The 27404-nt window shown below is 39.3% G+C and overlaps 1 protein-coding gene across 1 annotated transcript in view; it reads left to right on the plus strand.

Moving 5' to 3' along the window:
• The window catches only part of gcgrb (glucagon receptor b), a 58578-nt gene extending 43896 nt beyond the window's left edge, over window positions 1-14682 (plus strand). The window contains exons 2-14 of the mRNA XM_028588392.1: window positions 1752-1902; window positions 2050-2146; window positions 2253-2360; window positions 2963-3051; window positions 3310-3416; window positions 4051-4207; window positions 5428-5587; window positions 6577-6637; window positions 6853-6922; window positions 11000-11088; window positions 11190-11334; window positions 12545-12586; window positions 12971-14682. Coding sequence (XP_028444193.1) covers window positions 1846-1902; window positions 2050-2146; window positions 2253-2360; window positions 2963-3051; window positions 3310-3416; window positions 4051-4207; window positions 5428-5587; window positions 6577-6637; window positions 6853-6922; window positions 11000-11088; window positions 11190-11334; window positions 12545-12586; window positions 12971-13393 — 1605 coding nt within the window. The 5' untranslated portion in view covers window positions 1752-1845 and the 3' untranslated portion in view covers window positions 13394-14682. The remainder of the gene's footprint in view (window positions 1-1751; window positions 1903-2049; window positions 2147-2252; window positions 2361-2962; window positions 3052-3309; window positions 3417-4050; window positions 4208-5427; window positions 5588-6576; window positions 6638-6852; window positions 6923-10999; window positions 11089-11189; window positions 11335-12544; window positions 12587-12970) is intronic.
• The last annotated feature ends 12722 nt before the right edge of the window (window positions 14683-27404 follow it).

Genomic DNA, 27404 nt, shown 5'->3' on the forward strand with positions numbered 1-27404 from the left:
GCGTTGCCATGGCATGAGCAAGCACTCACAGCAACTTTGATGGCAATTAATAAAGAATGGCTGATATATCAGCTCATTTACTTTGTTACAGTGCCCCTTGAGGCCAAATTACACCAGTGTCCTTGTTCGTTCTCACAATGAAGTGCCAAGTCCCTGTACCAAGTTTGATTTCGATATGTGTAAGTATTGCTGAAATATGAGCCTATTTCCTGTGATTATAGCATCCCCTTAGTGGTCAAAAGTCACCAAATTTCTTGAGCCTCCTCCTAACTGGGTCATGAGTCCAAGTATTGAGATTGGTTTTGATACGTGAAAGCCTCCCCGAGATATGAGTTTACATCCTGTTTAGCGGCTTCAGCGTCAATTTTGATTGGCTGTGACCTGTGAAAACGTTTTAGTGTTTTTGATAAAATCCAATATAGCGGCCGGATCAATTACGTTGAGGTCACAAATTGGCATGTGTTGCCCTTAGGACCTCCCACAGCATTAACAGACACCGCTAGTAAGTTTTAATTCCAAACACATGAAACGATAAAGGCCAAAACGTAATTTTGCTAATTACAGCGCCCCCTATAGGTCTAGGTCACCAAATGTCTTGAGCCTCTTCCTAATTGGGCTCTGTACCTATGTAATAAGATTGGTATTGATACGTGAAAGCTTATTGTTTGTCTGTGATGGGCAAACACTTTTGAATATCAATACGCAATGGAATGACTTTTGTGAGGCACGGTCTGAAGATCATCTGTGCCAAGTTTTGTGAAAATCTGACAAATTCTGTGACTTATGAAAACTTGTTAGTGTTTTGATCAAATCCAAAATGGCGGAAGGTCCAACATGGCGGATATTTACATCATGGGGTGCATTGAGTTCGGCGTCATCCAAGGATTCCAACTATATCTCGATGTTCAAAATCTGGCATATGGTTCAAAAGTTAATCGCATGGATGCAACGCCAACTTTGACCCATTGGTGGTGCTAGACTGCCTTTGGTGCAGACCTAAAACTTGGTGAAATGAATTATGGGACTGTCCCAAATCAATGTGCCAAATTTCAAAACTTTTGACTGTACGGTTCTATGGGCTGCCACAGACTCCCATGGCACAGGAAAGATGTGTAATTAAGTAGAATCACTATGGGGACTTGGCCCCCAATAAGGTGTTCTAGACATATGGCTAAGTGCAGACAAACGCACACATACAAACATCTGTAACTGAAAGGACATATCTCGTCTCCAGGAAGACACTATCTTCGCCTCTGACCCACTTCCCCTTGCTGTCCTATCCCATTATCCCATTATCCAATCACATGATTAATGCTTTTGTGCTGCAATTTCACAGTAAATGTTTAGAGATAAGTGCTATATGTGAAGTATACAGTTAGCTTGTATAAATGACAATGTTGTTTTTTCATTGCTGTGAGGATTCCTATGAGCTTTTCTGTAGGCTCTTGTGTTAGAGTAATTAAACCAAGTGGATAAGCTCAAAAATAAGATATTTGTTCATTATTGGCTGGCATTGTGGAGGTACATGGTTTTCATCTTAAAGCTGTGATGTGTGTAAGCACGTGTTGTGAGTGTAAAAAAAGAGAAGCTGTCATTATATTACTGATTGTTGCTTGTTTTGTCTGTCCATTGTTTCTTTATAGCTTAATTTTTCACTCCATCTCTCTTTCAGTTGCAGTTGAAACAACCCCCAACACACACAGACACACACTTTGTTCCCACTAACAAGCTCCTTCATATTGTGTGTGTAGGTCACACAGTGAGATAGGGCCGAGATCGCCTCATGTGTCAGACCTCCTCTGTGTTTTGGTCCCCACTGACCCCCATCCTACCAGCATCAGTGGGATGTCCCAGGTGTGTCTCCTCTTCGCCTTGCTTATGCTCTGCAACTCTGCAACAAAGGTACGACTCACGGCCTCGCTCTCTTTTTCACATGCACACACACACACACACGCACACACACGTGTCTTTGAGCTAGCTAGATGATGGGGCTGCGATGGTGTAGCTGAAACTTGACATGAAGCTTCAGAAAGTTTCGTCCTTCTTCAGGTCTCCTGTACTAACTCCCTGGAGCTTGTGAAGGAGCAGTGGAGCAGCTTCAGAAACCAATGCCTGGACTACCTCAACGCCACACCCCCCGCCACAGGTGAGCCCCTCTTCTCCCAGGATGAAAGAGAGATGCTTGCAGGAGAATGAAGCCTGAACTACTATAAGCCAAAAGCTACATTTCAAAGATCTGATCTTTATTGCAGGGCTGGTGTGTAACAGGGCCTTTGACCTGTACGCCTGCTGGCCTGATGGACTCCCAGGAACCACTGTCAATGTCTCCTGCCCATGGTTCCTGCCATGGTACCATAAAGGTGTGTGTTATGATAAGATGAGATAAACTGTATTTATCCCAGGGGGAACTTATTGTGCAGCAGTCAGTACAAAGTGGGAAAGATTGCAAGTATATGGAGTGCAAATGAACAAAATCTAAACAATAAAGATTATCAGTAAGGTGCAAAAAAAAAATATACACAATGTCGGAAATGTAAACGGTAAGTATAGATATTACTTACCAGAGCTGTGTGCAGAAACTATCCCTTTTTTTCCCAAATTGGAGCTCCTCTCCAACACACCTTCATGAGAAGTACAGTACTGGATATTAGAGTTTTTCTAAACTGCTACTGTAGGTAGGCCTCGTCCCACTTGTTGAGTTGAAGCACTGACTTCAGTTCGTTTGAGAAATACATGGATACACTGCCCATCCAGGGACATGATGTGAGAGTAAAACTTCAGAAAAAGAGCTTTTTTGAAGATTGCTTCATTAAAGTCATTGTGGAGTTAATGGAAAATTAACTACTCACTGTATTGTTGTGTGTAGATTGAGATTTGTGTATATACTGTATCTGGACAGTTGGATCCATGCCACATGTCATCCTAATATACAATCTCATAATCTGTGCATCTGCATGAACAGTTCAGCAGGGTGTGGTCTACAGAGTCTGCCGTGAAGATGGTCAATGGGCGCCAAAGAATACCAGCGAATGTGAGGCCGACCCTGGTGAGGTGTGTGTATACATTAGAGTGTGTTTGTGTGTGTGTAAGTGGATCAGGCTTGGCTTGTGAGATAACAGTTTCCATGTCTGAAAGCTGCTTGGAGTGGTGACTCAGCGTGTGAAAATCCTCCTATCTGTTCAATACTGTTTAGGAAAATCTTTGTGCCAGGTTAAATCTACACTGAGTGTGTGGGTGGATGGGCGGGTAGATGTGTATGAAGGCAATGCATGGAAGTAACTGACTCAGTCCCTCATGTTGGTTCTGCAGCACCAGTATGGCCGCATCCTCAGTCAGCTGCGGATCATGTATACAGTGGGCTACTCGCTCTCCCTGGGAGCTCTGCTAATGGCCCTGGGAATCCTCATCACCTTCAGGTACAACATGTACAAGGAGTAAACGGTTGGGGGCGGAGGAAGAGGAATGAAAGAAAAAGAAGGAAGAAAAAAGAAAGAAGGAGGGAAGGAAGAAAGGAATTATCAATAAAGGGGTGAACAATAAGATACAGGAAATAACTGAGGAAAGCAAGAAGAAAGGAAGAAAGGAGAATGAATGGGATGACAGTGGGAAAGAATAACAGAGAATAAAAGAAATAAAAAAATAGTGATGAATGAAATGAGGAAAATATAATAAAAGTAAGGAAGGAAGAAAGGAGGAAGAAATGATAGAAGAATGAAAATAAATGAAGGGGGAAGAACAATGAAAAAGAGGGAAACTAGGGAAAGAAGGAGGGAAGGAAGGGAGAAATAAAGAAAGGAAGAAGATAAGAAGGAAGGGGGTCAATAAGAGAGAACAGACAGGAAGAGAAAAAGAAGCTATGCATGAAAGGTGGAAAAAAAAGTTTGGAAAAGGAAGAAGCAAACCAAGGAAGGAAACAAAAAGCAAAAGGAAGGAAGGAGAGAATCAAGGACTGGAAAAGAAATAATCATTTTAGTCATGTTCCTGCATGCAATGTAATGAATAGAACATATACAAGTCAAAAGCCATCACACACTGTCACCTCTGCACCAGGAAGCTCCACTGTATGAGGAACAACATCCACATGAACCTGTTTTCCTCCTTCATCCTGAGAGCCGTGTCCATCCTGGTCAAAGACGCCCTGCTGACCCTCACGCTGGCCCCCAGGAGCAGCAGAGACACCCAGACACAAGCCTGGGTCAACATACCGGTCAGAGCAAACACACCACAATCACTGCAAACATTATTTATTTATTTTCTTTCATTACATGTTAAATATAATAAAGTATCAAAGTGACTCCTTGCATAAGAGGAAACAGAAACTCCAATACAATACCTCAACTGCAACTCCCTTCCTTTCCACTTCAGTAAAACATCACACTACGTCATGCACTGTTGCTAGAACAAAAATTGTAAATGCAGAAAAGTGCGTATGAAAATAACAGTAATGAGACACAGGGTTGCGACACATTTAAAGACTACTCCATATTTCTTGAATATCTGTATTTTTCTATGACAAACTTTAACTGCTGCGAAGGATTGTGAACAAAGAAAGAAATATATGTGGATGCCAGAATCAAAAAGTTCATGTGAAGGACAGCTGTCCTTGTCCTCTGAACTGCTGAGCATTGTATTGTGCTGCAGCCTAGAGTCAATTCAACTGAGCTGAAAGCAGAATACTTGTGACTCCTTTGGAGATCTGGTTTAAAGGAGAATTCCGGTGGATTTCAACACGTAGCTCAGTTGTTTGTAAATTTGGAGTACTGTCAGTAGCGAGAAAAACGAAAACAATCGGTGTTGCCTACATCGTGTTATCCTACTGCTAGCGTTAGCACCCAGGAGAATGAAACCGGGCAAACTTTAAATGTGCTTTTAGCCTCTTAACATGTTCGAGATGTCATTACAAGTGCCTACCCATGTGAAGTGATTCCTTCCGAGTGAACACAGTGAATCTGACTGCAGTAGCTGTGAAAGAAATGCATAAAAGTTGTAATAATTCAGTTCTGTGTAGTTCTGGTGTTCAGACGGCAAGACTTAGGACCGTCTACAAACTACAACACCGAAAAGAGATGCAACAAAAATATTTATTAATTTAATGATTACATAATGGTAGTGTCTCCAAACTTACCTCAATTATAACTTGTCTCCTGCTAGTTGTACTACCGCACTTACTTTAAAAAAATAAGCATATGCCTATTTTTGAAAATATTTTTTGCTAGCAGGAGGATAACACGGTGTAGGCAACACAGATTGTTTTCGTTTTTCTCGCTACTGACAGCGCTCCAAATTTACAAAGAACAGAGCTATGTGTTGAAATCGACCAGAATTCTCCTTTAAGGTGACATTTTTGACTTTTGCATCAGAAAAAAAAGTGTCACCTTGGCTTATTGTTTGTATCCCAACCACCCTTGTCATAATGTTGTGTCTCAGGCTGTTACGTGGTGCCGTGGTGCCATGGTGATGATGCAGTACAGTGTGATGGCCAATAACTATTGGCTGTTGGTGGAGGGCATCTACCTGCACAGCCTGCTAGTCATCACCGTCTTCAGTGAGAGGAAGTACTTCTACATTTACCTGGCCATTGGCTGGGGTAAGAACCACAACTCTCACACAGTGACTGACAATCACATCGTAATGATGCTCCACTTATTACAGAATCTGTATTTTTTGTGCTTTTCTGACAGACAAATATTGGTCAATTTAGTGAGAAGAGTAAACAGGATTCTGTCCCAAAATCAATCATTTGTAGCAAACAGACTCTGTCAAGCAGTTCAGATATGGTTAACAGGTATGTACATACATGCAGATTAATGATAAAATACAGAGCAGCTGTTTGGACAGGCAATTGTAGAGACAGGAAAAGTAGGAGATGGCGCAGGTATCATTTATTTGTAACTTGCACAATTCCAAAATGTATAAATCCTTCACGACATGTAATAAAAAAAACAATCATGAGCCCAGACCCACTTTGGTTTATCATTTCAGACCTGCTTTCTTGAAAACGTCTGTCTCTAAATAAAGAATGACTTTATGATGCTCATATTAAGTTTTCAGCTTGTTTTCTGATGTAGCAATTTAATTATATAGTTATCTTGAGATTTTAAATATTGTTTTCCTCATGCTTCACTGAGCGGAGATAACAAATCATGGTCTTGCCACAACTATTAACTGGATTGTCCATTGGATGTTAGTGAGTCATTGTAGTCCGACAGGACAGTTCATGTCAGCAGAAGAGACCAGGTTCATGAACGGATTAGATTCTGCTTTGCACACGCAGCAAGCATTTTCATATCAAGTCGTCATCGTGTTAGAGGAGAATAGATATTTTGTCTTGAGATAATGAGATTGTAAAGTCACCATCATAAATAATGCTAAATAATACAAAAGAATCATGTCAACATGATCACTTGGTTAAAGAATATATATAGCGCAAATAATTAATGTAATTAAGTGTTGGAGTGACTGATCTACCAGGAGCACAGCATCTATGATGTCATCGCTAATCTGGTAAAATGACAACTTTATGTCCTAAAAAGTTTGACTCTGTTCACTTTCTTCTTTTACCTTTGTCATTCTCAGGTGCACCACTCATATTTGTGTTGCCGTGGATCACAGTGAAATATCTGTATGAGAACGAGGAGTAAGTTGCTTTTTTATCACATGAAAGGCAGTTTAGATGTAACAGTTGTTATCTGTGCATTCATACTATAGTGTATGAATGTGTGATGATTCTTTGGATACAGTGAAAAGATCAAAATCAAAAGTATAGCAGCAATAAATTAGAATGTAAAATGTGTGTGTGTGTGTGTGTGTGTGTGTGTGTGTGTGTGTGTGTGTGTGTGTGTTTGTGTGTAGGTGCTGGGAGAGGAATATTAACATGGGATATTGGTGGATCATCCGTTCTCCTATACTGTTTGCTTATCTGGTAAGGCTGTCTGTATCTGTCTGTTTGTCTCTTACGCTCATATTCTCTGTCTGGCAGTCTACAATTGAACAATTTAATGAAGGAAGTTCAAGTCCAGAGTGTGCTGGTATGTGATCGAGCTACAGATGCACATAACACACACACACACACACACACACACACACACAGACACACACACACACACACACACACACACACACACACACACACACACACACACACACACAGCAGCTGACATTCCCCAACTGTGTCTTTGCAGATGTTGCTGTGAATAGAGATACCAAAAGATACCAAATGCTTGTGTTTGGGTGCATGTGTGAAAGTATGTAGAACATATTGATTCACCTTAAAATTACACCTAATTTCCAAGTTTTCATTTTTTTATACATCTGCAACATTACAGTTTTTTACAATCACTTTGCTACTAATTTCAGAACCTTGACGTCATTTTTCAAAACTCTAGACACAAAACTCACAACCAATGATCAAAATGCACATTTTTCAAAACTCTAACACTTTTTTCAATTGCTTGGATACAATGCACATAAACCAAATATCATTTGTTCATTTAACAAAGATCACCTGTTCAATATGACACAACTTAACATCAAAGTACTACTATTTCAAAAAGCAATTCACACATTACATTTTAGATAATTGTCTATTCATTCCATTGCAATCATCTAACTATCAATCGATACAACTACTCAAAATGATAAGTAACTGTTGCATTACTCTTAATGCATAATTGTATGGAAACAGACAAACAATATTCCATGTTTAGATCATGAAAGTTTCAAGATAACGAGATTCACATGTCACCAATTAGCGTGGATCATGAACCAATTAGACTACATCATCTATGGATGTAATATTTCATCATTATTCTTTACTGTAATGTACTACTGTTTATCAGACACTGTTTCTATAGTACCATGTACCAACTTTTCAGACTCTTTACAGTATTTACAGTACTGCACTGTGTGGATTCAGGCCCTTGGAATTGCTTGTCCAATTCTGCCAACTTGTTACTGATGATTGAGATATATAATTTACAGTCGTGTGAAAAAATTAGGACACCCATGCTAAAGTTGACTGAAAAGAGGAATAAAAAAAACATATATTGCAAATTGATCTTAATGCCTTAATTAAAAAAATGAGGGAAAATCCAATCTTTAAGGACACCAATTTTCTTTGTGAATGAATAATGTTTCGTAAATAAATAAACGTTCTTCCTTAAAATACAGGGGGCATAAGTAAGTACACCCATTTGTTAAATTCCCATAGAGGCAGGCAGATTTTTATTTTTACTGTAAAGGCCAGTTATTTCATGGATCAGGATACTAGGCATCCTGATAAAGTTCCCTTGGCGTTTGGAATTAAAATAGCCACCCCATCATCACATACCCTTCACCATACCCCCCCATCATCACATACCCTTCACCATACCCCCCCATCATCACATACCCTTCACCATACCTACAGATTGGCATGGGGTAGTTTCCATAAAATCATCTCTCAATGCAAATCAAACCAGCTATCAACTCAAATTAACTGAAATAAAACCATGCCAATCTCTAGGTATGGTGAAGGGTATGTGATGATGTTGGGCTATTTTAATTCCAAAGGCCAAGGGAACTTTATCAGGATGCATAGTATCCTGGATCCATGAAATAACTGGCCTTTAAAAATAAAAATCTGCCTGCCTCTATGGGAAGTTAACATAGGGGTGTACTTACTTATGCCCCCTGCATTTTAAGGAAGAACATTTATTTATTTACGATACATTATTCATTCACAAACAAAATTGGTGTCCATAAAGGTTGGATTTTTCCTAATTTTTTTAATTACAGTTTTTTACAATCACTTTGCTACTAATTTCATAACCTTGATGTGATTTTTCAAAACTCTAGACACAAAACTCACAACAGTCATCACTTGTAACACAGGCTATCCAATGTTCAAAACATTGGATTGTGCATTCATATCTCTAAAGAAGTCTTGCACTTGCACAATCACTGGTTCAAAAAACAAATATATTGTGAAATACCATTGAAACATTACTTTAGATCACCCACACACAAGCTACCCATAATTTCACTGGGTCATCGTTCGTACAATCATTAAATATTGTAGTACAAAATAGGTGATACATGTTTCATTATGGTACTACAAGTAAATACATCCCTGTAAAAGTACTGCAGTAGTAGAGAGAATACTACAGACCAATGTGGTATAAGTATATATATATATATATATATATTTATCCAGGTAAGTCGATTGAGAACAAATTCTCATTTGCAACGACAACACACACACACATATATATATATATATATATCCTTTTTTTTAATGAAAAAAACAACAATATGTTATTATTATCTGTACAAATGCCATGGGGAAATTTTATTTTTTCACAGTCTGGGATATGTCATTGGCAACAACATTGTTGTTGCCAATGACATATCCTGCAATATGACATATCCTGCAATATGCAATGCTCCATAATACAGCAGCAATAACCTGAGTAGAAATCAGGAAAATAGCATGTAGTTGCCCCATAGGGGAAACATAAAAAATGGCTCAATCTGGTGGAAAATAGTAAAAACAAAAAATTTGAAGTTTTAATAGGGACATTTTTGTCCCTAAGGGTCTAACTGTCTATTGGCTGTACAATCATTATCGACTTATTATAGAAGCTGAAGTTGAACTTCCAAAATTCAGACCTTTGTCAAAATGTAGACAAGATTATTAACACAGCCAAAATGATTGAAAAGTTAAAAAGCCCCACTGTCCCTAGTGATTAAAGTCACTGATTAATTTACAAATAAATCAGAAAAAATGGGCTGGGAGTATGCACTCTTTTTTTGTGAAACATTTATGTCAATACAGATTTTTTTGTATAGTATGTTTACTATTTAAGTCAATAATGTGCTTGAAGTTCCTGTTCTTCTGTTCTTTTGCACGTTTTTCTTGTTCTACTAACAATTAAAAGCCTGAGGAGATTAAACTACAAAGATGAAAGTATGAAAAAAAACGTCATTATAGTGAAAATAGTGAGAAAATGTGACCTCAGAAACTGAAATTGAAGTAATTAATTCCCAAAGATTCACACCCTAAATTGTATGTAAACTATCGTTTATATAATATCTTCAGTGTTCTACAAACACACACACACACACACACACACACACACACACACACACACACACACACACACACGCACACACACACACAGAAACAAGTTGTGGAATTCCTTGTGTGTGTTTCCTGCCTCTTGTTCCCATAGATAGATACAAACAACTTTATGGATGGAAACACTTATGATCACAAGTGCACAGTAACACTAACAGTAGTAACCTTTGTGACCTCATGCAAAAGCGTACATGTGCACGTGCGCACACACACACACACACACACACACACACACACACACACACACACACACACACAAAAGACAGACAGAATTATACTGAAACCCGTACATTTCCTAGACTGTTTAAGTCGCACAGTTTGTTCCATGTGGAAAAATTCTCTTTATCTTAATATCTGAAATAGTTGCTGTCCAGTTGTGTAACTTCATATGTCATCCTCCAGCAATCCCAAACACAACCCTGCAGTTCAGCTATTGTTCACACACACATATTCACACCTAAATAAACTGCATTTGTGTGCACTCAAACACACACACACACACATTCACACAAACATATCTGTCAAGACAACATACACACGTTACCAAATTTGGTAAGTAATATTCGGTAATAACTTGAGTGCTGTAATAATAAATGTTCTTTGTCATTGGAGAGGGTCTGCACTAGCTCACTGTGTGTGTGTGTGTGTGTGTGTGTGTGTGTGTGTGTGTGTGTGTGTGTGTGTGTGTGTGTGTGTGTGTGTGTGTGTGTGTGTGTGTGTGTGTGTGTGTGTGTGTGTGTGTGTGTGTGTGTGTGTGTGTGTGTGTGTGTTCAAATCCCACAGGGCACAGAAAGGCATTTTCGGGAGTCTCTGACTTACACATTATGTCATCTAAAAATTATTTTTTAGATCATTTAACTCCCCCTCTCTTCTTCATTTTAGATTAACTTCTTCATATTCATACGAATTATCAAAATCCTGATGTCTAAACTCAGAGCTCATCAGATGAGATACACTGACTACAAGTTCAGGTGAGACTTAACTGGGATCTTGAATCTTACCTGATGAAGGTCGTAACTAAAATGAGCAGTGGATAACCTTTCTGCTTTCTTGTAATATTCCTCCTCTCCAGATTAGCAAAATCCACTCTGACTCTCATTCCTCTGCTCGGGATTCACGCCATCCTCTTCACCTTCGTCATTGACGAGTCTGTCCCTAAAGGCTCCATGCTGCGCCTCATTCGCCTCTTCTGTGACCTGCTGTTCAACTCTTTCCAGGTCAGAGCTCAACTTAACATTCAACTTATTTACACGTACATCCTCAAACATTCGAACATTAGTATGTTTCTCCATGTTTTTTCTCTTTATGCCTCTATCTTTTCTTTTCTGAGGCATGCATGAACAATTGTAAGCCTTTTGTTGTTTCTTTAAAAGGGATTTTGACTCAAATGAATATTTCTTTTGATTCATCTATAAGAAATATTGTACATTAAAGGAAACTTATCCTGATTTAGTGTTAAAATGTATTTATCCATTTCATATTCTTCTTTTGTAAAAGATTTTACAAAGCACTTATGTCCTTCCTTATAAAACATCTGCAACGCCAATTGTTTTGAAAAATACTAAACCTCAATTGTCTCCATCGATGTTAACTTGCTACCAGTCTTTTTCTTTCCTGCCTTTGTTGGCGCATCGCTGCCTTCTTTGGCGTGTTACTGCCACCTGAAGATCAGTTGTGACCTAAACTAGCAATGCATTTATCTTACAAAGTACTGCTAAGTATTGCTTAGCCTTTGTACCAAAGAACTCATACAGGTATAAAGGACCCGTACTGATGCATTGGGTGACAAATAACATAACTTCATAGTGGGGAATTTGGTACAGCTCTTTTACAGGTTTTTAATTACCTGCTTTTTCAACAACAATGGAGTTCTATGACACAAAGGTTGTAAGTTATATTTATATATGTTGATAATATTAAAAAATTAAAACATATTTAGAGCTGTGTCCTTTAAAGCTCTCATATTTTGTTAGTTTATACTCATATTTTGGGTTTCTTCTTGAACATGGTTACATACTTTAATGTTCAAAAAACATTATTTTTCTCATACTGTCTGTATGCCTGTATACATGTCTCTTCAAGCCCCCCAAAAAATGCCCAGTCTGCTCTGATTGGTCAGCGTTTCCAGGTCTTCCGCATCTGCACTCTCTGCATTTTTGCACCGTCATTGCAGACGGGGAATGCACTGCACGTGATCATTTAGCAGAGTTATATGCTATAAAGTAGTTGTGACATAACAACATAAGGAAGTCCTGACGGCTTGTTTAAAGGCACCGTTTCTAAACACGAGCTGTGTAAATATCTCTGTGGATGTGAGTTTTGATAATTTCCCAGTATTTATATAGCTTGGAGAATGAAAAAAATATTTTTTTAAATTTTCCGGTATCTGATGTGACTGAAATTTTTAAACTCCACTTTCTTTTTCAGGGCTTGCTAGTTGCCATCCTGTACTGCTTCGTCAACAAAGAGGTGAGACAGATGTGCTTTCATTTCAAGCACCACCTTAATTTAATATCTGCCTTTCTGGCAGTTCCTTCCTTTCCTTTTGTAGAAACAATAAATAAAAAGACATTAAATAAAGACATTTTTCATCATCAGTGTTCCTGTTGCCAGCCTTTATCGGACCTTTTATATCGCGTAAAGCTCCATCTTTGTTCAAGTTCCACTTTATACTTTTGTTTACAAAGTGAGACAGGCACAACATCATCCATCTGTCCATATATCCACATTCTTTGGCAAGAGAGCAAGTCCATCTAATGAAGTGCTCAGCGTCTTATTTAATCTTCATCACAAATCTTCATGTGTCTGTCCTCTATCTGCTCTCTCTCTCTCTGCTGTTCCATCATCCCTCAGGTGCAGTCAGAGATGCTAAAAAAGTGGAAGAGGTGGAAGCTGGGTAAGGACATCGATGAGGAGTACCGCCACACACACAGCCACACTCCGCACATCAAGAGCGGCAGTATTGCCACTGGCAATCTGCCCTATCTCCATGACAACAATGTCAGTGATCCCGGCGGTGACTCACCTCGCCTCAACAAGGCTGACAGAGACCCCTCCTGCTCCGCCACACTGGAGGACAACCGCCGACTCGTCGTCTCCTACAGCAACGGGACAAAGAAAGGCGGGCCCGCCAAGAGCAGACACACCCTGCAGTTGTCTTTCCTGCCACACCGAGGCGCTGGCAGTAATGTGACCACTACCACAGAGGACGCGTGTCTGGAGGAGAAGGTGCAGTGCTGCACATGCCCTCTGGACGGAGAGGAGACTAATGTATGAAGACAACCTGCTCTGAGGCATCTTCACGAAAACTCTTACTGTTTGTGCTTATCGATGTTTCGGATTAGTGTTTATCATGCGCCAACAAAACAGCCTGAGTGGGAGCAACCCACACAGATCACGATGTTTTAACCTGCCCAGCAGCAGATATTTATTGGTTTTGGGACGTTAAGCGAAAAAGCACTTATTGATTTCAGACATTAGGAATGATAAAATAAATTAAAAAGAAACGTGTGTGTGTGTGTGTGTGTGTGTGTGTGTGTGTGTGTGTGTGTGTGTGTGTGTGTGTAAGTGCATGTGTGCGTGCGTGCGTACATGGAGGACTGCCATTTTGCCACCGACCCTGCTCACATCTTTCCATCTGTACTGCTACTGCCGTTGTGAGCTGCGCTTGTGTTGTTTTTAAGGTTGCAGCAATGGACGCTCATTTGTGGTACTCTCCTACCAAAACAAAAAATGAAAAGTGTCACTTTTTTGGGTGGTTTTATGAAGAATGTGGACTTCAGCAAGCATGACTCGAGATGTCTTGTCTCTCATATCAAGATGAAAGAAGAATTGAGAGATTCATTGGACATCACTGACTCTCATCACGCAGTGCTTGCAATGTTGAGGCAGAGGATTGATGCTTTGATCTTCAGAGAGACTATTATGTTTAAGTAATTTTGGTTTTAAATGACCAATGCCAAACGAGGAAATACTAAGAAGCCATGATAGGATTACAGTAAATCAGTTGGATCGACCAGGCATTAAATCTACCTTTTCATGCACATTCCTTCCTCCTTTTTTGTCTATAATAACCCCATCCTTTGCCTTTTGAAACAGATTTTCCTGACTGAATGTATATGAACAATGGAGAAATATGGGGTGGAACAATATTTAAGTGTATCTATGTAATAAGAAATATGCCCATAGCACCTGCATTTAGGAGACTTAATTTGCATTCTTCATTTGTCTTCATGCAGAAAATTCTATTCTCGACAAACGTTTAGTTTATTGGATGAAAAGCAATTTGGCTTATGTGATTTTTAGTGTTGTACATAAACCGAAGTACCTCCAGAGCATGGTCATCATACTGCTCCAATCATTGTCCATACAGAACATAAAGTGATTTTCCACACAATAGAAAAAGTCATTTTATGTGCCAGAAAGGTTTTTCATTTCATAATGAATGACATTATTTTTCTGAAACAAGCACCACGTTTACAACAAAGTAGTCTATATTCACGACGTTCCACTTCCGGGATTGCTAAAGTGCCGCAGGAAATTCTGCCGGATACATGTCTTTTCGCTGATGACCGTTACCTTCCGCTTTCTTTGTGTTGGAATTCTAAACTCCGGTGGATTTATGAGGACTATGGTCAACTGCTCCTCAGATCTCTCCATGGTAAATTGAGACAGCTAGCTAGACTATCTGTCCAATCTGAGTTTTCTCTCCACAACTAAAACAACTTTTGAACATACACACGTTTCACCAAAACAAGTTCCTTCCTGAGGCTATTTTGCAGCTGCTCCGTGAGGAGCTTAGCGCCGCCCATGACGATTGTGATTGGTTCAAAGAAATGTCAATAAACCAGAACACGTTTGTCTCCCTGCAGCGTGTGGATGGTCTGGCAAAGCGAGATTACTTTGTTGTTAGTCTCGCTTTGCCAGACCTTCCTCCACCGTGCTGTGGAGGAGGGTCTGGCTAGTCCACACAGCATTGCGGGATGGTAGAAAAACGTGCTCTGGTTTATTGGCATTTCTTTAAACCAATCACAATTGTCATGGGTGGTGCTAAGCTCACCATGGAGTTGCTGGAAAATACTTGTAAGTACTTGCAAGTGAAAACTCAGATTGGACAGAAGTCTAGCTAGCTGTCTCAATTTACCCTGCAGAGATCTGAAGAGCAGTTAACCATAGTCCTCATAAATCCACTGGAGTTTAGAATTCCAATGCGGAAGGAAACAGACATCAGCGAATTCAGGAAGTGGAACGTCAATGATATAGACTAACAAAAGAGTAACCACCTGATATTTATTTCTTATTATATATTTAGTTATTTTCTTCTGCAGATCAGATCAGGGCTCGTACTTCATGACTCAGAAAGCTAAATGTGCCACACAGAACCACTTTCATAATTTTGGAGTAAGAAATGGGTAAATTAAAGGATTGGAGTTTTTAAACTTTTAAATTTAGTTCAGAAATGGCCTGGGTTTAATTTTTGATATTTTCCAAATATGATCAATTTCAGTCACCCAAGAGCCAACAAGGATTTTCACAAAGGGATTTCTGATGAACTTTTTGATCAAGGATGGTAAACAAATATATAGTTTGAAATGTAACAGCGACAACTGCACTGTAAATATTGATATAAGTGAATGCCGGTATTCTAAAGACAAAGACATGTGGGTGGAGGGAACAGTACAGCTGAGAATGAGAATTCACATGAAGAATTATGTTGGAAAAAAGACAAAACATGATTGTACCTGCCTTTTATTTAGATGTTGCAATTGTAAGAGTGGGCCCAAAGCAAACAATGTCATGACAGGACGCAAAAAAAGTTTTATATTAAAGCCAAATTGTTGTGTCTCATTTGTCTCTGTGGATCCAATTAAACTGAATTATGTCAGCAATCAAGTGTATTGTGTGAATTCAACATATGAGAGAGAGACATGTCGTTCCTCCGCAGTGAGTTTACTGTCTGCTGATCATGAGATGACACGAGCTGGCACTTTTGACAAATGTGTGAGTAAAGTAAGTAGAGTAACAATGCATACCTAACTGACATTTTGTGGCTGCTGTCACAGCAGAAATGTTTCTGAGTAGAAAAACATGTTTCACATTGGCTTCAATTTAATAACTCATCCCCGTGTGCACATGTGCATGCATATCATAGCGCAGTTATTCCACATCATGGTTGACTGCAAAGTCAGGACTTACTATCAATCAACGCATGTTTCCATTGGAGATGACTGAAACATGAAAAATGTAATAACTCCTCTGTGTCTTGTTGCGCAGCGGGTAATAGGTTGTCAGTGGATGAATTATGTATTGGTAGCGCACACATGTCCAATAATGTGTGTGCATGTGTGTTCATGTGTGTGATTGATCTAGACATCTATCTGAAAACACCTCCCTCCCTATCCTTTTATTTACATATAACAGAGAACATAAACAACTGGAGGCAGCTCTCTGCGTGGCAGGATAAACCCCGCAGAGAATATTATCAAGCACGGCTCCCAATGTCTCTCAGGGGAATCGCCTGACTTTCACAATATGTAGAGACTACAGAATGAGATTGGTATGCAACTGAGACATAATGTAAGAGTATAGACAGGAGTTTGTCTCTGGCACATTTCTGTTTCTAGAATAACCATTTTGAAATAAATTAGTGTGTGATATGAATAATTCATTCAAGATTCATGAGTGATTATTCATAATGTTAAGATTCTGTGCTGGTATTTAATTATGGAGTTCCTTGTATGACTGTGTTTGGTCTCTTTTGTGTTATGGTCCAATATACCCTCACCAAACTAAATGGGGAAATTAAATCTAGAAAGTCTGTAACAAGACAAATAAATAAAAAATGTATTCATTCATTACATAAAAATAAATACACCAGTATACAAATTAATGAATACATAAATGTTTTTTGTTTTTGTTTTTTTAAAGGTGAAAACTGGTAAAGTGTAACAACAAACATTTACTTTTAAACTGATTTAATTCTGGTATCAAACGCTGACACCAACCTTTTTGACTTCATAGGAGTCAAAAGGCTAATGTAAATTGCTAATGCATCATAACCAATCATATAATTTATTGATCCCCAGGGAGGAAATCCAGTTGTTGCAGCAACCCAGATTAAAGTGCTGATTACAAGTACAGATAAATAGACAAAGGGTAAGAAATAAGAATAACAAAAAAAGAATAGAAATTAAATGAAAAAAACTGTACAAAAGCAATTGGATTAAACAAAGTATGTGAAGGGTCCTGAACTATTAATGTTGCTTTCCTCCTGGTTTGTGTGGTGTTCAGCTCCACCAGCTATTTGGGGGTTTGTATAATCTTGGGTTCGTGTTAACTATTTTCATGAGCTTGCTTTTGCTCATATAGCCCCTACATTTCCAGTCCAGTATGCATGCATAGGCGGATTATGAGACAATGGGACCCTGGACGTGGCAGGGAAGGTACCGTACCACTGTCCTACTACCGCAAGAAGCACAATTTGGTCGTTGTCTAGCACCACCCCTTAGAGGCCCCTTAGACAGAGCTTCTGCTGTTGTTTTGGATTTGGATTTGGATTTTTTCGAAGGACCTATATTGCAGAGAGCGCTCAGCCCCTCGAATAAACTCACATAAAATGTATCATGATGGTTTATGTCTTGTAAATGTGAAGTTTTTATATAGTGCTTTTCTAGTCTTAACAACTACTCAAAGCGCTTTAACATAGTACAGGAACCATTCACATGCTGTGGCCTAGGCTGCCGAACAAGGTGCCACCCGCTCATCAGATAAACACTCACACACACTTACACTCTGATGTACAGCATCAGGGGAAACTCGGGGTTCAGTGTCTTGCCCAAGGACGATTCAGCATGGGACCGCAGGGCCAGGGATTGAACCACCAACCTTCCGATTATCACGCAACCTCTCTACCACTGAGCCACAGCCGCCCCTTGTGGACTCTTCAAAGTGAATGTTAAGGCTATTCCTTCATTTTTACAATATAACTTTTGTGACTCTGTTATTGACATGAATGACTAAGCCCTTTGACTATGTGAAATTAAATTAGTTCAAATTAAGTTAATAACTTCATGCGGGGGTTCTCTAAATGTCAGATTGGAGGCTTGGACCCAAGTGCAAGAAGAAGAGGAGTGTGCAGAAGTTTGAATAAATAATAAGCACAAAGAGACTTACAAACTTGTAGGGCTGGGACGGTGTGGATTCTTTCTTACCGCGGTTGGAAAGCAAGAAATTCCCACGGTAGAGCGGTATACCGCAACCCCCTTACAAGATTAGCGTAAGTTAGAGCGAGAATGGCAGGGTGCCTTAAGTGAGTGAAGTCCGTGCCTTTGTGGAGAGCGAGCGGTAACGGAGAGTAGCGTATGAGTGCCGCTGTGAGGAAAAGAGAGATGAAAAAGAGATAGAAAAGTTGATGTAAAGTGAGTTAAAAGTGAACAATAAAACAACAAGCTAGAACTTCTCAAGACATGGTGGCTTTATCTATTGTCAATAGTGCTGGTAAAGTGAATGGCTTTACGCCCGAAAAACATTGGCTTAAACCTTACAACCTGTTGCAGACAGAGAGCAGAGAGGGTAACTCGGCAGTCCGCTAACTTGTTGCTTTCTCTACCAATATAAGCCGCTCTGTTTTAGGCTACGAAATGTGCATGCAGGCTGAAATTCAACCATGCCGTTTTATCAGGATAAAGCTATAAACAGAAAAAAACTCCGTTAGCTGCTAGGCTAATGTGCAATGGTAAACACTGCAATGCAATTAATGTGTCTACCTCAGCTGAGAATGGAGAAATGTCTTTGCCTTTCCTACCGTAATACACGGTAGGAAAGGCAAAGACATTTCTCCGATACAAGATATTACACAGGTAGGCTACTCTCGCATATAGGTCTAATAGTCAACACAAATGGAATGTATATGTGTCATGGAACATTGCACTCCCCAACTCGCGAAAGGTCGGATTTGCTCCATCTTTTGATGATATGTTTTGTTTGGAAAACCTTGAATCCATGTAAGACACAATGTCATCAGACACAATCCATGTCATTAGAATCAATGAATCCATGTCATTAGACACAACGTGCACACATGTGCAGGCCAATGTTTTTCTGCGGTGATGGCGGTGACAAGCTCAGATCCGCATCACGTGACCGCAGTATTGCGGTAATGCGGTAACCGTCCCAGCCCTACAAACTTGTAAACAGGAGAACATAATCCAAAAGAAACAGGAACAGGGAAGGGACAGGGACAGGGACAGGGAAACATCCAGGAGCACAAAAACACTCACAGGACTGAACTCTTCACAAAAGACAGATGACGAATGACGACAAACCAACAACAGACAGAGAAAGCACACAGACTAAATACACATGTAAACGAAACAAGGTGAAACAAGGGACAGGGGAACAGGTGAACGACATCAGGGCGGCGCAATCTCAAAGACGGGAAAACACAAGACAGGAAGTATAACAAGACATGACATGGGAGAAACAGAGAGACTACAAAATAAAACAGGAAACTAAGCATGAAACATACACTACAAGGTAAAACACAGAAGACAGAAACAAGAGATGTAAAACAACAAGGAAACAGAGAATAAATAAACACAATAAAACAGGAAAAAAACTACAACAGAAACCCACAACGTTGACACTAAATGCAATTTTAACCTTTGGCCTTTATATTTAAGTTAAGTTTGTTGCCATGCACATTTTTGCCACACTATTTGACAAATTAAACTCAATTCCTCCTTGCTTTTAGCAGCACTGGAATTTTGAAAGCCAGAGGAGTTGTGTATTAATTCTTACTGAAGCTGATTACTGTTTAATGAGCAATCAGAAGCTCATTTCCTCATATTCAGAAAAGAAAAAGACTCAAAATTTCAAACCCAATCCAAGCTATTATAATAACAGAACAAATAGTGGATTTAGTGTTGACTCTGCTCTTGCAGGGAGCATCTATTTTAAGGACTGTCCTATTATTTTAACTACTGGGACCAGATAATGCTCCTGATGAGCAGTTGGGATGTTGCAGGTCTACAGGGAGGATTGTGGGAAATACATTATGTAAATAGAGGGCCGCTCAAAACATATTACAGTGGTCAAAATCTTCCATACATCCGCTGTAAAACTGCCCCTCAGGATCACTCTGTTACAGTTTTTTCCGATTGCTAAACGACAGTGGGCACAAGTGGAGTCACATGTGCAAAACTCAAACTACAGTCTGCACTACCAACAGTCACCTGAGCTAAACAGTTCACATCACCTGCAAAACAGGCTCAGTGCAGCCAAACACTATGCACAAGCCTCACTGAGATAACACACACTGTCACTCAGAACACACTGAGGGTAAAAACACTAGTGTCAAACACCAATACAGAAATTACAAACTTTTTCATCTTTACAGTTTGAACAATTTGAGTGACTTGACACTACTCAATAGTTTAAAAAATATAGATTGTATAGCATACACATTTTTACATAAGGTAAAAAAGAAGGAATGAAAATCAGCAGTTTTCTTCAATAAAGTATTTTGTCTCTAGTAATTTATGGAATTACTGGGGAAAAAAAACTAAAAGGTACGAAACAGTACCAAAGAATAGTGTGACTAATCCTGCCTCTCTCCAGCATCATGTGGCAAGTTTTCTTCATCACATTGGATGTCTGCATCATCTCTATATACAAATGAATGTGCTGTTTCTATTGCTTTCACCGCCATTACTTTCTGACAAACAGTAAGAACACAGTTTTACTATTGTAAAGATAGTGTTTTTCACTTTTTTTTATAGCTGTGTATATAACCTCAGACATCTTACCTGGACATGTTGGTATTTTTGCCCTTTTACCTGTTTCTCTCAAACGGTACAGTCTATAATTGTTTCATTCTTATTTGGTGTTTGTATACAAAAAAAGGCTTTCTGTGCTTTCTCTGTATAAATACCATATATGTTCACTAACTAGTCTAAAACAAGACACCTGCTTAGGCTTTCAGCTAAAATTGCAATCAGCAGTGTTTCATAGGCACCAGACTGAAATCCATTCTGTTTGAATGTGTGGTTAACAGTTTTGACAGCAGTGTGTTAGCATTTGAACAAAGTGCTGTAAATCTACAGTGTTGTGCACGTTGTGGTTAACGTCAAGTGTTTGTTTTGAAAACTGTGTTCAAGCAATGAAAAACGAACTAGAGTTTGGTCCACATGAACTGCTGCTGTGCAGACTGTAGTTAGCGTTTTCCACATGAGACTCCAGTTGTGCCCACTGTCGTTTAGCAATCGAAAAAAACTGTAAAGCCATCTGTGAGTAGTAGATTCAGTTAATTGGGGAAACAGTTTACAGTAATATTGTAAATTTCAGCCCAGACCCACAGCCAACTGGATTGTAGAAGTGTGAAAATATATAAAATCCAGGTATGTATTAAATCTCTACCACAATGTAAAATATACAGAATGAGTTGTGTCTGCTTTTTCTCAATTCTGGTCGATTTGAGTTCCTGACAGTCCATCCAGTCCCGATTCTCTCTCTCGGTTTCACTTCTAAGAGATGGAGCAGATCATCATTACTGGGATCTTCAATCCATTGGCCACTATAATTACTGGATGAATGATTGAATAACTTTTTTAATATTGAATGAATAGCTGAATCCAATTACCCACAATGGTTCCCTGACCTTTAGGGACTGGGATTTGGTTTGAAATCACCAGCTTCATCATCACCTGTGCTTGTGTGTGTGTGTGAGTGTGTGTGTGTGTGTGTGTGTGTGTGTGTGTGTGTGTGTGTGTTGCAATCGCACGCAGTCTGTCGCTGGAAATCCCGACTTCCTGTGAGGTATAAAAGGCAAGAAAGTCGTAAACACACGCCGTACAAAGCCAGAAGAAGTTATTTTTGAATCAGGACAAAAACACCTCAGAACAATGACATAGTAATGACAAAGGAGCAGCATGTTGTAGAAATCAATCAGCTGTGACAGGTCTATTGTGGACAGCACTTGAGTCCAAGAACAGGCAAAGACTGGGTGAGGCTTAAAAGTCCAACAAAAGTGAAGTAAGAGGAAAAAACACTGTGTGACATCTGTGTGAATGGTGGGTGTTGGTGTGGGTGCAGTGTTGATATTGCATAAAAATCACCTCAGGGGCACAATGCAATTTGGTCTGCAATACGAATCGAATACTTTTTCCACTGCAATACTTCGGAGAGGTACACACTACTTGTATTTCTATAAAGCATCAACATCAGGATACTGTAACTGTACTGACAGATTTCTGCCTCCATCCTGTTGAATGTCAACCCAACTACAATGCATGCTGGGAAGTATATATTAATAAGCATACAATGTTTTTTATAACTAAATTTTACAAGCTAAGTTAGTTGACACTTAGTCAACTCATCAGTCAAGTAACAAAATTAAACATCTAACAACACTAAAGCACAGTGATGCTAAATGCTAACATCAGCATGTTAGCTTGCCTTTATTGACAATGCTAGGATGATGATGTTCACCATCTTAGTTTAGCATGCTTGCGTTTTAGCACAAAACATAACGTACAGCTCAGGCTAAGGCACTGTAAACCCAGATTTATTTGTAATTAAACTTTTAAGTGGCCACTACTCATTTTTGTTTATGTTTAAAAAAAAACATATTCAGTACTAAATAAAAACTAGTTGTCTGTAATAATCAGCGTAAGTATGCAAGGCACAGATCATGTTAAGCAGAGATAACTAAGGATCTTAATTTTCTGTATGGGAAGGGCAGGGTCATTTGAACTGTTCTACGATGAAGCGGTGCAAAGGCTCATGGGAATAAAAATATATGTTCTGAAGGATTTCTATCATATTTAAAGTGTGTTTTAATAATGCCCTGTTAATGTTTTGGGTGTGCATTTTTTGTTATGTGGGTTTTAGTTTTATATGGTTGTTTTAGTGTTTCTGTTTATCTACATTTAATGTTGCACCATGGCCCGGGTGGGGACTGATGGCCTCTGGGAAGTGCGAGTGTGTTCAATGTCATGTACATAGCTTGGAAATCGGGAACTGTCTTTTGAGTGAAACTTCCCACGCAGATCAAAAGATTGTAAATTTCAATGTTCTGTTAATTGTTTTCCTTTGGTTTTGATAAAACAGATGTATTGAATATATTAATCTTAAAGTAATAATATAACAAAGGCAAAGAAACAATATTTATATGAACAAATTAATTATTTAGTAGTGATAAGTAGCCTAATGCTTTCTATTTGTTATGTTTCTTTGCATGTTTAACTTAGCATGCCTATTTAACACAACTTGACTCCAGAAATTAGTTTTGCAAGGATTGGTGATAAACCAAAGTATTGGACAAATACAAATGTTGACATGATGATGGCACTATAGAGGAAAAGTCAGGTTATTTTGTTTATCCTGAGGGGGACTGTATTAAACTCTACGGCAATTCAACAGTTGCTGAGAGATTTTACTCAAAACCACAAAGGTCTACCAGCGGTAGCACAAGAGGAAAAATCTGAAAAACCCCAAACACCATGTCTCTAGCGTGACTAAAAATGAGTTGAAACGACTGGGAATTGACAAATCTTACCAATCAAGTTACATTTGTTTGTCAGGGTGTGTGAATGCATGAATGTATGGATGAATGCACGTATGCGGTAGCAGATATTGCAAATTTGCGCTTTTTTTTTTTTTTTAAATGCCATCTAAATCCTTACAACTTGAAATCCTTATTCATGCCAGAACAAACAAAGTACATGGCATTTTTACAGTTTTTTTCTGTGGCCCAGTAAGCGTTGAACAAGCCTAGATGTAGAGGGATAAATCAGCTTTTATCAGCCGTCTAAGTGCTGTGTGAAGTCATGTAAACTGTGGACGTAAAATAGCAGTTGTGTGTTATCATTTGAAACACTTTGACTGTGTTTTGGCTGCTCTGGCTGAACCTTTCCCATCATCTGTGTTATTGTGAGTCTAGAGATCCCTGAAGAGCCATCACACACAACTTCAGCATACCTGGACAGCGCTGGTCCTGCAGGCAGAGCGACTGATACAGAATGCAGATGACTGATGGCTCATTAAGTCCTAATATATGTAACAGCAATAGAAGCAGACAGAGATAGATGCTGATTTCTTCCACGCTTGGCTTAGACTTCCATAACCACTAATGACTTGTCAGCTCATCTGCCAGAAAAGTGCCGCTGCTGTACCTTTGGCCAGTAAAATGATTTCTCCTCAACCTGCATTGCATCCTTCTTCCAAACTATACAGTCTCCATGTCTTGAACACCCTTGTGACACTAGATGAGCTGCCCCTCTTTATTTTTTCTCCACATATGTACACGGCAACAGTGTCTGAATTGCAATTAGTAAGAGAGTAAGAGTAGAGAATGGCAATCAGAACCACATATCATATCAAACATTGATTCATGTGACCACTGATTACCCAAATGACAGCGTGTGGAGAAGGTAGGAGCATGCTCAGACTGAATATTAGTAACATCTCTTAGTATAATGCAACACAATTCAACAGCTCTGCAAACTGCAGTCTAAAAATTGGCCATACACTTGATTCCACACCTCTCTAAAGTTTACAAGTTTCCATATGGACCAAGTAGGGACTGTGCACTGGTAGATGGAGAGGTGCCAGTTCAACTACTGGGCACTGCTGAGGTGGGCAGCTTTCATGGGCTTGAAAATTCAATCTTGCCACAGAATGTCTATTCTGGCCTAAAACACAAAATATCTCAAACTTGCATGATGTTTGGATGAAATGTAATACCATCCATTTTACACTGCTTTCTGCTCGTTTCAGAACAGCATTATAATCATCTTGGAGAGTCTTGACACTTGTCAAAGTTGTGTTTTTATTGAGTAGAACTCCACTAACACGTTAAAACCAGTTCTGTAGACATGGGGAGAACTGTGAAAACTGTTTTATAATATCCTCTGGAGAAGCTTTGTCAAGTCTAAGAAAAATACAATCAAGGTCATCTCTTGTTTCAGTTAGAGACTATAAACACAGTACAAAAAGCCTCATTTTAGCCAACAGCTTGTGTTTTCTGACCCAATCAAGGGATTAATAGTCAGGATCATAAATTAAACTAGATGCTCAATTTTGTAGTTCTCTTTGAATAGTGTATACTCTTCAAGTTTGTTCAGGAATAATGAATATAGGACAAACACATAGATCAATCTAAAAACTTGCCAGTTGACTGGAATTAAAACTGCTGAATCAAAGTCAAAACAGAAACCTCTGAGCTGAGAACAGACCTTATCTGATATATATATATAAATTAAACTAGATGTGTTATTGGCAATATCTGGGTCCCTTAAGGGCCTGTGCTATGTTAAATAACTACACTTAGGCTATCTCCTCTTTCATACTGGTCTGTATAAGCAGTAGCACATTTTGGAAGAAATGTGTCCACAGAGACTCTGCAGTGTTTGTGCAAAGTTTCATTAATGACAAACAGTTTGGTCAGTTTACAGTTCATCCACCTCTTTAATCAAATCATTAGGCTGTATAGTATGTGTATTGTTGTGGGGGAGTGAATGTAAACACTGGAAACTCTGCACAAGTAGTGAACTTAATATGTGTCTGTGTTTGGGTCATGTTCCAGAGCTTATCATCGCAACATGTTTCTCTATGTGGGGATAGAGGAAATACCATACTTTGAAATGCAAAGCCAAATTTTCTGGATCTGAATTTCAAAGAGCAGCAGACTATGCTTAGATTCCCACAGGGACCATTCGAAAGCATCAAAAGCTGCCAGGCCTTCTGACCTTATCCATTTTTATTAAAGGACTGCATAGAAACAGAGCAGAGACCAACAGTGTCAAAAATATCAGAATTCTGTTGGAGGAGAAGGGTAAAATAAAAGATGTACTGCATCTGCATGTAATGTCTTTATTTTACTTCTAAGTCTCTGGATATTCAATCTTAAGTTTGACATTTTGTGAAGTACAGTAAACATGAAGCTAAAGTAAGGCGGTAAGCCCTAATTAGCATAAAGACTGGAAACCACTAGCCTGGGTCTTTCCAATTGTTTCAATTTTCAACAATCTTCAATTAAATTTTTCCTGGAGTCCCTGCTTCGTTCCTGGCAACTGCTGTTGCATGGCTCACTTCCAGAGGCCCGTTCCAGAAAGCAGGTTTAGTGAAAACTCTGAGTTTGTTAACCCTGAGATGAGGGAAACTCTGGGTTTTCCGTTTCAGAAAGAGAGGTAACTTAACCTCAGAGTCAGTTACTTTGGTAACTGAGCCTGTGAACCTAACCTGAGGTCCGTTCCAGGTAGGAGGTTTAACAAACTCTGAGTTTAACCCTGACATCTGAGTTGATTTACCCTGAGATGGGAAACTCAGAGTTTTCGGTTCCAGAACAGCTGATATGAGTTGGTTCAATCAACTCAGAGTAGGTTCACTCAGGGTTACGCGCGTGCACAACCACTATAAAAAGGCAGTATGAATGATTCTACGATTCACCATGGCAACAACCAAAACAAACGGGTCGGCGGAAATACTCATGCGCACAAACAGCGAGTTTTAACCAAGGGGGTAAGCTTCGCTTCAGAACGCAAACCTCCTATGGCGCCATTTTGTTGCTACAAAAGGATCACCTCCCGTTAGCATTCCACTGACCGCCATCTTTTTTTGACGTCACTTGACTGCGAATAACTTTACATCTGAAGCATTTGAAGACTCTATTTGTCCGTTGTTTAGTTCTAAAGAAACACGACAATGTATAAAAGGCTCCATTACCTTGTACCTTACGTTATGGCTCCGTAGCAGACGTTTTTGTAAAAATAGGTTAACGATTGTGTCATAACCACGAGACTTACTGTCGTACAGTAGAGGAATTACCGTATAGTACAGGAGAAGCTCCCAGGCAGTTTCGACTCACATGAACTGGTTAGGTTTAATTACTAATGTTAACTAGCATTTTAGTTAGCAATAAATTAGCCTGTGCCCATGTTATCTCCTTACATATACCTACGTTCTCCGTCTCTGTAAGATTGGGAATGATTGAGATTTCTCTTGGCACAGCTACCAGAAGACTAACAACATTCAGACACGTTGCTCACGCCACATTTACGCTGTCTCTGTCAGTTGGAGGCTGCGCAGTAAAGCAAGTGATTAACGGAAAAGTGCTTCTAATATCCTTCACTGGTCTCCGTCCAGAGCAACGGGGTCTGTTGGTCCATTATATACTGTCTATGGTTTGAACCTACTGCCTATGCTTTGAACATGCATTTTGTTAAAAAAAACAAGACAGCGGCTGCTGCTGCAAAAGAGAGAGAATTGGTGTGGGAGAAAATTGCTGCTC

This window comes from Perca flavescens, chromosome 2, assembly GCF_004354835.1.
Source record: "Perca flavescens isolate YP-PL-M2 chromosome 2, PFLA_1.0, whole genome shotgun sequence".
Taxonomy (NCBI): Eukaryota; Metazoa; Chordata; class Actinopteri; order Perciformes; family Percidae; genus Perca; species Perca flavescens.